Raw genomic sequence first — 9780 nt, forward strand, 5'->3', positions numbered from 1 at the left:
TTAATTGTAATGAATCGCATGACTTCAGTAGTTAACTCGCGATTGATTAAAATTTCATATCTGTTCTAAATGTACAATAAAAAATTCTAGGTTTTCATACTATTGCTAACAAAAGTGGGAAAAAAATGTTAAACTAATAGAAATAGTTCAAATGAATTTTTTTTACGTTTTTAGCCGTCAATGGCAGTGAATGAGTTAAAAGACGTTTTTTTCAAAACAGGTGAAACTAACCATTTTCTATTGTTGATTACTCAAAAACGGAATAAGGTAGAAACAAACTTTTTTTTTTTCTGATGGAAGATGAGAGTCCAATCTTGTTTTGGCAATATGTGTGTTTCCATAGTCCAAACACATAATTTTCTAGGGACCTTGAAAGATCAGTCGAAATGCTTAAAATCGGCTGGCACCCACGGCATCCCTTTTCTGAAAACGTCTGGCAGTCAAAGAGTTAGTACTGCCGAGTTGGGTGAGATGGTACATTTCCCGCCAGTCTGTTTTCCAGAGATATTGCGGGACTGAAGCTGCCAGGGCTCTTCTGTAAATCATCTCTGGTTTTAGGCCTTCATTGTGACGGTGGAGCCCAGATAGACAAAGATCTTGACAAGATCAAAGGATTCATTACTGAGCCGGAAAGGGGATCGATCTGGGCCATCACGACATTCATGAACTTGGTGTTTGTCCAGCTAACTTGGAGGCCAAGCTTGTCTGCCACGTTGGCTTGGCCCCATCCTGCGCGTATCCGGCATCTTGGACATCTTCATAGCATCCGACAAAAGCCATCCTCTGGTTGGACCTTAAGGGCGCAGGACGGAAGGCAAGCCTCGCACCCGAGGGCTCAACATTGTGACCTCAATCAAATCAGATGCCACGGAGGAGCTGCGGGCACAAGTACCAGCGCAACGTGTTGGGAGAGCACAATGCTGCCTCGCAGGAGCCCCAAGAAGATTAAAGTGCATATAATACAGAGTACTATAGTGTATCATTCATGGCTACAATTACTAACTCATTCACTGCCATTGACGCCTATAAACGTCAAAAATTCATTTGAACTATTTCTATTAGTTTAACTTTTTTCCCACTTTTGTTGACAAGAGTATGAAAACCTAGACATTTTTTTAAATATATATATATATATATATATATATATATATATATATATATATATATATATATATATATATATATATTTTTTTTTAAAGAAAAGATTATTAAAAATTAGGGGCGTCAGGCGATTAATTTTTTTTTTATTGTAATTAATCGCATGACTTCAACAGTTAACTCACGATTAATCACACATTTTATATATTCTAAATGTACAATATTTTTGTTTCTAGGTTTTCATACTCTTGTTAACAAAAGTGGGGAAAAAATGTTAAACTAATGTGAATAGTTCAAATTAATTTTTGACGTCTATAGCCGTCATTGGCAGTGAATGAGTTAATAAGATTTAATTTTCTCTCAGCATCACTTGATGCGCGCCTCTATGGCCGCCTTTCTGTTTGGTAGCTGTACAGAGCTATGCCTAGTAGATAAAGACTTTTGGAGTAGATCTGGATGTTTATACGACTACTATTACTAGATTAGTATAAGAGTAGCTACGGATTTCAATTGAAGATACATATATATAGACATATTAACTCTTTGACTGCCAGACGTTTTCAGAAAAGGGATGCCGTGGGTGCCAGCCGATTTTAAGCATTTTGACTGATCTTTCAAGGTCCATAGAAAATTATGTGTTTGGACTATGGAAACACACATACTGCCAAAACAAGATTGGACTCTCATCTTCCATCAGAAAAAAAAAAGTTTGTTTCTACCTTATTCCGTTTTTGAGTAATCAACAATAGAAAATGGTTAGTTTCACCTGTTTTGAAAAAAACGTCTTTTAACGTCTTTGGCACTCCTCCATAGGATTTTACGAAACGTTATTTAACGTTTTTGGCAGTCAAAGAGCTAAAGTTGATTTCTAAGTTTGTGGAGACTTTTTTTTTTCAACTTTCCACATTTACAACTCATTGTGGCATGTGTGTGTGTGTGTGTGTGTGTGTGTGTGTATTGGACCTCAGTTGACTTCCTGTCTGGGTTGGCAGAGATGCAGATTGAAAACAGACGCTCATTTTTTCGCTCTCTCTCTCTCTCTCTCCGTCTCGCTCTTTTTTTCCTCCCTCCCTCCCTCCCGCTCGCCCGTTCAGTGAGTGAGTCAGTCTGTTTCCAGTCTTTGGACAGCGGGAAGAAAAAGCGTCGAAAAGAGAAAGAGGACGGCCGAAAAGGAGGAAAAGAAGAGCGTAAAAGGAGGACAAGAAAAGACAAGGTTTGAAGAAAACTATTTTAACCTGACTCGGTTTGGGTGCTGGTCTGGAAGCTTGTCTTCATGGTAACCTTTCTGGTTTTACACCTCCGACAGATGACCACTATTTTTTTTTCAACTCACTTTTGGGATCAAATATGGATTCCGAATACCATAATCGGCAGTAGACTTTCCATAGAAGCACAGACGAGAAAGTTTGTTGATGCTTTTAGCAGACACGTGTTGACTTGGCAATATTTGACTCCGCCCCCTCCTGTGGCGACCCTCTCATATTTTCCACAAGGTTCTTCTTTTTCTTGAGGCAACACCATTGGATGAACTTTTTGTTGATGCCACCCATTGTTATGTGTTTATCTTTGCGCAGGTTGATCGTTTTTGAGTCATCTCATCCTCACCTCAACTCAAGATGGCCGACTGATGCACACTGGTGGGTGTCACAAACACACGTGACAACTTCCTGTTTGTCCAGTCTCCAGGTTAGCCCTAACCCCTGTTGATACAAGTAGCATGAGATGTACAATAGTATAAAAAAAAAAAACTTCCTGTGATGTGATTGGTCAGAATCAGGAGTCATGCTGAGGTCCATCAGAGGACAAATAGGAAGTCTGAAACTGCTGCACTTCCTGTTGGGTCAGTAACAACAAAATGTCTGTCCTGCTCTCTGATTGGCTGGATGGACTTATTCCAGTCTGTGTGTGTGTGTAGGTGTGCTCCTGGTTCTTCCAGAAGGGGGTGTTTGTCTGGAGCTCATTCCACTGGCCTCCCAGGTTCTACTCCAGTCTCACTCAAACTTTACTGTGGTCAGTAACACTTCACCTGTCGCTCTCTCTCCATGGACTGGTCACATGCTACCTGTCTGTCTCTCAATTGTTGTTTTGGAAAATAAACACATGACAAGGTGGCTGTGACTGAGTGTGGAACCACTACAAGTCGTACATCTTCACAAGTGACATTTTGTCTCATGTACCGGGGCAGCCACTTCCCTTGAATCAATCAAACAGCAAACAGTATCTTGCTCAAGGATGTTAGGTCACAATGGCCTGGGATCGAACCCACAACCTCACTCCACCACTGAGCCATGCCACCCAGTTCATTGATTCTTTCTACAATACAATTCCCCCTTTCTAGAGGGCATTTATCCCAAAAGCAAACAGAAACGTCCCATTTTGAGAAGACTCAAGTGTTGGTGCAACTGCATCCGCCTCTCAGGTTTTTCATGAGACTTGTGTACTTACCTCAAAGGTGTGTTCTGGGTGGAACGAGGTGTCATGGCGCTTGCCATGGCAGGAATCTCAAGAAGGCAATGTTGTGGTGGAACAGCAGGGATCCCGCAGCGTCCTCCAGCTCTTCAACATCACCTGGAGGAATTCCGGGAGATACGCGTGTGAGGAGTCGTCATCTGATCAGATCAGAGAGATGGACATCTTCGTACCTGGACAAGGTGAACTTCAAGTCTCCGTTGACTGAAGTGTCATTGAGTCTGATGATTGGTTTGCGCCCCTCGCAGGTCCGGATGAGTGGTTTGCTCCAGTGGGTCCAGGCGTGGTGATGAAGGACAAGGAGGAGGACACCATCCCTTGTGTGGTGTCCAACCCTCTTCTGAACGTCAGCCTGTACGAACGCGGGGACAAGACGCCAACGTCTGGACTGAAGTACGAGCCAGGCCGCGGCTTCACGGGACGCCTGAACGACTCCTCTTACGTGTGCGTGGCCTCGAATGGTTCTGAGGAAGCGCGGTCGCAAGCCTATTACGTCTTCAGCGTTGTGGGTGAGTTTCGTCACTCACCTGTCCAGTTAACCTGTCTGTGGCTCACCAACATGTCTGCCAGTTGCCAAGGAGATGGAGGTGGACTTGACGGCGTCCAGCAGCGTGCTGAAACGTGGAGAGCAGCTCGTTGTCAACTGCACCGTCCAAGACATTGACATGGTCTTCTTCTCTTGGAACTTCCCCCGCAGAGATGTACTGCAAGTCCGTCTTCTGACGTCTCCACCCACAATCTTGACTGACGCAAAAGTGACATTTTGTGTCCTTCCAGGAAATTGAGCCGCTCACAGAATTTCTGCCCAATCAAATCCGCTCATTTGTGAACATCCCCTCGGTGACGCTGGCAGACTCTGGTAGGTGCCGATGCTGCTCATGATCGTCGGCGACATGAACGGTTTCTACGTCAACCGACATTGGCTTCCTGCAGGTGTGTATGTGTGTGCGGTCCAGGAAACCGTACAGGGAAAACGTGTGGAAAAGAACATCACAGTGAAGATACTTGGTGAGCGCACGCCTACGAATCCGCACACGACGACGCACTCACGTGTGGAATCTCCGCAGATCGTGGTTACGTTTCTGCGCGTGCGACGCGTGACACCAACGTGTCTTCACTAGTTGGCCACACGGTGGCGCTGCGCGTGGCAGTGGACGCCCACCCTCCGCCCACGGTGGTGTGGCACAAAGACAACCGCAGCGTTGTCGCCACCACGGGAACAACCGTTGTGTCCAGCACACGTGTGACGGACGGCAGGTGGGCTAACCATGATGCTAACAGAGGGTTGTGACCTTTGTGCTAAAAATCTGCCATCTGTTGGTGACAGCTATGTGAGCACGTTGACTTTGGCGAGGGTCCGCTTGGAGCAAACAGGAAGTTACACAGCCAGGATCTACAATGAAGATGACCAAGAGGATGTGTTCTTCTACCTGCAAGTTAAAGGTAAGTGAGTAGGTAATGATTGACTTGTCTGTAACTCACTGTGTGTGTGTGTGCATTTGTGTGTGCATTTGTGTGTCTGCAGCACCCCCGAGGATCACGTCACTGACGGAAACGAGCACCCAGGCCATGTTGTGCGTCAGCGAAGGAGCCCCGCCCCCTTCTGTCACCTGGTTCACATGTCACAGTGCACACGGGTAAGAATAACTTAGCTTAGCATTAGCGAGCAACATCAATGTCATCTGACCGCCAACATGGCGACACATCAAATTGAAGTGTTTTTTTTTGTGTGACATCACAGGAAGTGCTGTGCTTTTGTCTGCAGGTGCGCTAACGGGACAGGCAGCTGGATGAGCCAATCAGGCGCATCAGAGGGCGTGACTCTGCAGGAAAACATCACTGTCTTGCCGGATAGAGGCCTAACCCAGGTAACGGCGACATCATCACCCATGTGACATCTTCATCGCCCGCCTTTGACATCATCAGTCTTCGCCCTGGCAGGTGCGAAGCGTGCTGAGCCTGAAGACCACAACGACCTTGACCGCCGTCCGATGTGAGGCCTCAAACTCTGCAGGACGGCGAGCCAGAGACCTCAGACTGACGTCCACTTGTAAGTGGGATGGATGATCGGACGGTAGATGAAGGATGGGTGATGATGGACTGATGAATTTGTAAATAGATGAGTGGATGATTTGTGATGACAGATGGATGGATGATGGACTGATGGTCTTGCATGATCGGATAGATGGATGAAAATCGCTGATTGGATGATTAGATGACGTTGCATCCCATAATAAGTCCAAGTGACCAAGCGCTCCCTGTCCAGCTCTCTTGTCTCAGGTGGCCATGTTGGCACTAGTTCTGGTTCTGGTGGTCATCGCCATCATCTTCCTGGTCATACTCATCATCCTGTGGAGAAAGGTCAGAAGTATTCCGTGTAGTGGTACTCTTGCATTACTCGTAAGTGCATTACCGGTACTCTGGTCCTTCAGAAACCTCGCTATGAAGTTCGCTGGAAGCTAATTGGTTCCGTGAGTCCTGATGGACTTGAGTACACCTACCTGGACCCCGCCCAGTTGCCCTACAGTGCCTCCTGGGAAATACCCAGAAAAAACATAGAACTAGGTAGTACTCCGTAGTACAGGAGCAGTACTAAGTAGCACCTTTCACTTGATCCTCGTTGCCATGTGGTGTCTGCAGGTGAGGTGTTGGGTTCAGGAGCTTTCGGCCGAGTGGTGGAAGCCGAAGTTTCGGGTCTGCTCCAGGACCAAAAGACCACCAGAGTGGCCGTCAAAATGGTTAAATGTGTGTACCGCTTCCTGCTTCTCTATGTGCATGTACCTGTGTGTACCTCTAGCTCCTTGTGTAAATATTTGTGCGTGTGTGTCTTCTTGTGTGTTTGTGTTCAGCCAACAGTGCCGCGTGTCGGTCGTTGTTGTCCGAGCTGAAGGTTTTGTGTCATCTGGGCCCTCACGTGAACATCGTCAACCTGCTGGGAGCGTGCACGTCAGGAGGTAACCTCACCGCATAGCTCAGCTGGAGCATACCAAGGCGGTTGCGCAATGCCGCGGAATCACTGGCGCCCCCTGCTGGCCACCGGCATGCTGACGCGCGCCTCCTCCACAGGTCCCGTCTATGTCATCACGGAGTTCTGTTGCCACGGAGACCTGGCCAACTACCTGCGCCGCCACAAACACACGTTTGTACATGGCAACGCACACGCTAAGAGGTAGACACAGACGTGCAAAAGCACACTTGCACACGGACATATACACACAAATACACAATCCACAGAGACACCTTAACAAACTGCATGCGTGCGTGTGCCAGAGAGGCAGACGGTTACATGGATATGAGCAAGCAGGAGGGCGGAGCCATCGTCAGTGACAACGAGAATGCTGCGTCAGGTGAGACAGGTAAGTCAGCAGTGATCTGTGTGTGTACCTCCACTTTTGTTTACTTCTTCTACATGTACTTGCGGGTATCCCTACCTGCTTGTGTGTTGTTTGTGTGTGTACCTCTACCCGTGTGCACCTCTTCCTGATTGTGTGTGTATACCCTTATCTGCTTGTACCTCTTCCAGTTTGTGCACCTTTTTGTGCGCTTCCTTTACCTGTACCTGATTGTATATCTTCCTTCTTGTGTTAATAAATACACATACGTGTGTATATGTCTACCTGTTTGTGTATACAGGTACTGGTATATACCAGTACCAGTGTCTAGCTCTTCCCGATTATGCACATGTTTGTGTACATTCCATTATCTCTGTTTATGTGTGTGTATACCAGTCCCAACGTCTCCCTCTCCCTTCCGGCAGACCCAATTGTGTGTGTATACCTGTATGCATGTGAACTCGTTTGTCTGTATATACCTGCACCTGCTTGTATCTCTTTGTTGGTGTACCTCTTTATTTGTATACAACTTTCTGTTTATGTACCTATTCCTGATTGTTCACCTGTTTGTGTGTTTATTAGTGTGTCTATACCTCTTCCTGCTTTTGCACTTGCCTGTGTGCGCATGCCGTATTTGTACTTGTGTGCATATACTTCCTCTTTGTGCCCGTGTACCCGCTTGTGCGTTTGTTTTTCCCGTATGTACCTCTGCTCGTCACTGTACCCGTACCAGTGTGTTCCTCTACTTGTGTGTGTACCTTCAGACCAGCTGGAGGCATTGTCGCCACTTCTCAGCGACTCTACCGTCCTGAGCGTGAGTGACCTTCACAGCTTCTCCTTCCAGGTCGCCAGCGCCATGAACTTCCTGTCCTCGCGCAACGTACGCTCAACAGAGACTCTCAATGTTTATGTGGCGCGTGATTAGCGTGTGGTTAGCATGTGCCGTGCGTCACAGTGCGTCCACAGAGACCTGGCAGCCCGGAACGTCCTGGTGTGCGAGGAGCGGCTGGTGAAGGTGGGCGACTTTGGCCTGGCCCGAGATCTGCTCAAGGATCAGGACTACGTGGCCCGGGGACACGTCAGTGCAACGCGACAACACGTGATGGCACAAGCGCCGTGTCACTTCTGCGACGTCACGTTCTCCTCCTGATTTTTTTCCCGATAGGCCTTGCTGCCCCTCAAGTGGATGTCCCCAGAGAGTATTTTCCAAAGTGTTTACTCCTCCCAGAGCGACGTGTGGTCCTACGGGGTTCTGCTGTGGGAGATCTTCTCTCTGGGTAAGACGCTTGAAAACGCTACGACACGCAATGGCACATCACATGAGTGTCACGTGTGCTTTGCTGCAGGTGAAAGTCCGTACTCGGACCTTCCCATGACACACCAATTCTACGCTGCTCTAAAGAGAGGCCACCGCTTGCCACAGCCACAACATGCCAACTCCGACATGTATGACTTGTGACAACATGCATGACATGATATGTTTGCATGATATGACATATATGATGCCGACAACAGAATTTGGCAAGATATTTTGCATGACAAACCACGTATGGAGCAGCATAGCAGCAGGTGTGAAATATACAATGATGTATGGCAACATGTTAAATCAGTGGTGGGCATCGAGGGCCGGAGTCCTGCAGGTTTTGCATGTTGCCCTTCTTCAACACAGCTGATATATGATCAGCTCATCAGCAAGCTCTGCATAAGCCTGATAACGATCCTGCTGATTGGAATCAGCTTGTGTTGGAAGTGAGAAACCTCTAAAACCTGCAGGACTCCGGCCCTCGAGGACCGAGATTGCCCACCTCTGTGTTAAATGATAACATGACAATAGATGTGGCATGACATGACATGTTTGACATATAACGCGTGTGACATGATGACCCATTTAAAATATGAAAACATCTTTGACAAGATGATGCGTGTGCTCAGTTGCAACCTGATGCAGGCGTGCTGGAGCGAGCATCCGACTTCCAGGCCGTTGTTCTCGTCGTTGGTTGCGTCTCTGGACGCCATGTTGACGGAGGACTGGAGAAAGGTGACGACGTCTGCGTCCACGTTGTCCCCTTGTCTCGTGAAGGTCAACTTCGAGTGTGTCCACTTGTTCCTTCCCAGACGTATGCCAGGTTGACGAACAACTTCTCGACAGGCGACCATTCGGCCGTCGTTCGATCCCGACTGACATCCGCAACCGTCAACATGCCAAGCGACAGCAAAGGTGAAACTCCGTAACATGATTTTCATCCGATGCAAGAAATTTGTCACGTCAATCATGGCCTCTCGGTACAGGAAGTAACGTTCCCGAGGCGAGGGTTCACCTATTGGAGGCGGGGCCGGAGGAGGCGGGGCCGGAGGAGACGGGACCTTCCCATGGTGAATACATCCTTCCTGTCAAGGTGGAGGCACGCCACGGCGGCGGCGAGGGCGGCACTGCGCTGGACGCAGACAGGTAGCGTCATGATGATCATTTTCATGGTGATGATGATGATGATGAAGATGATTAGGCTGCTGTGTGTTTCCCGTTCAGAACTGAGGATTCGCCGGCTGCACTGGAAGTGACATCATCAAGAGAGGAGGAAAGCTGCGTTTAAGAAACATGTCCATATAGCACGATATAGATAACAGTCTTGTAACTAATACGATGGCGTTATCGTGACGCAATACTCCTGCCATTTCTTTGATATCAATGTATTAATATGCTCAACTTTAAATATAACATTTGAAATAGCAGCTGCCTGTTGACTTAGTTTTGTTCTTTCAACATGAAAACGTGGACGTTTCAACCAATAAGATTGCGCATAAAAGTTGTCCCTGTGTTGGAGTTTTCTCCTCTATAGGAAGTTTTTCTTCCATCTGAGGGCATAGAAGGTTTGAGACTTGT

General features: G+C 47.3%; 1 protein-coding gene across 12 annotated transcripts; it reads left to right on the plus strand.

Moving 5' to 3' along the window:
• Positions 1–1716: 1716 nt before the first annotated feature.
• On the plus strand, positions 1717–9635 carry LOC144036269 (platelet-derived growth factor receptor beta-like). Of its 12 annotated transcripts, none has more exons than XM_077546764.1 (28): positions 1718–2311; positions 2673–2784; positions 2870–2938; positions 3014–3108; positions 3551–3749; positions 3816–4076; positions 4138–4277; positions 4345–4426; positions 4501–4575; positions 4635–4824; positions 4895–5010; positions 5093–5204; positions 5333–5435; positions 5509–5617; positions 5834–5928; positions 6000–6132; positions 6208–6312; positions 6417–6521; positions 6634–6736; positions 6802–6923; positions 7664–7779; positions 7855–7977; positions 8065–8176; positions 8246–8345; positions 8832–8937; positions 9015–9117; positions 9189–9348; positions 9427–9635. In XM_077546764.1, the coding sequence occupies exons 3-28, from the start codon at positions 2881–2883 to the stop codon at positions 9488–9490; spliced, it is 3087 nt and encodes a 1028-aa protein (XP_077402890.1). In that variant the 5' UTR covers positions 1718–2311; positions 2673–2784; positions 2870–2880; the 3' UTR covers positions 9491–9635. The 12 variants fall into 12 exon arrangements, 8 of the variants coding, with proteins under 8 accessions (XP_077402896.1, XP_077402890.1, XP_077402888.1 ...); XM_077546762.1 differs by having other exon boundaries at positions 2673–2735; XM_077546763.1 differs by having other exon boundaries at positions 2673–2735; positions 4138–4268.
• Positions 9636–9780: the final 145 nt, after the last annotated feature.

This window comes from Vanacampus margaritifer, chromosome 16, assembly GCF_051991255.1.
Source record: "Vanacampus margaritifer isolate UIUO_Vmar chromosome 16, RoL_Vmar_1.0, whole genome shotgun sequence".
NCBI classification, from domain to species: Eukaryota; Metazoa; Chordata; class Actinopteri; order Syngnathiformes; family Syngnathidae; genus Vanacampus; species Vanacampus margaritifer.

Excerpts from the sequence above, each read along its gene's own strand:
- LOC144036269 (XM_077546762.1), top strand. Across the intron at positions 8,177-8,245 it reads GTGGGAGATCTTCTCTCTGG|GTGAAAGTCCGTACTCGGAC; the intron begins GTAAGACGCTTG and ends GCTTTGCTGCAG. Across the intron at positions 9,118-9,188 it reads CATGCCAAGCGACAGCAAAG|GAAGTAACGTTCCCGAGGCG; the intron begins GTGAAACTCCGT and ends CTCTCGGTACAG.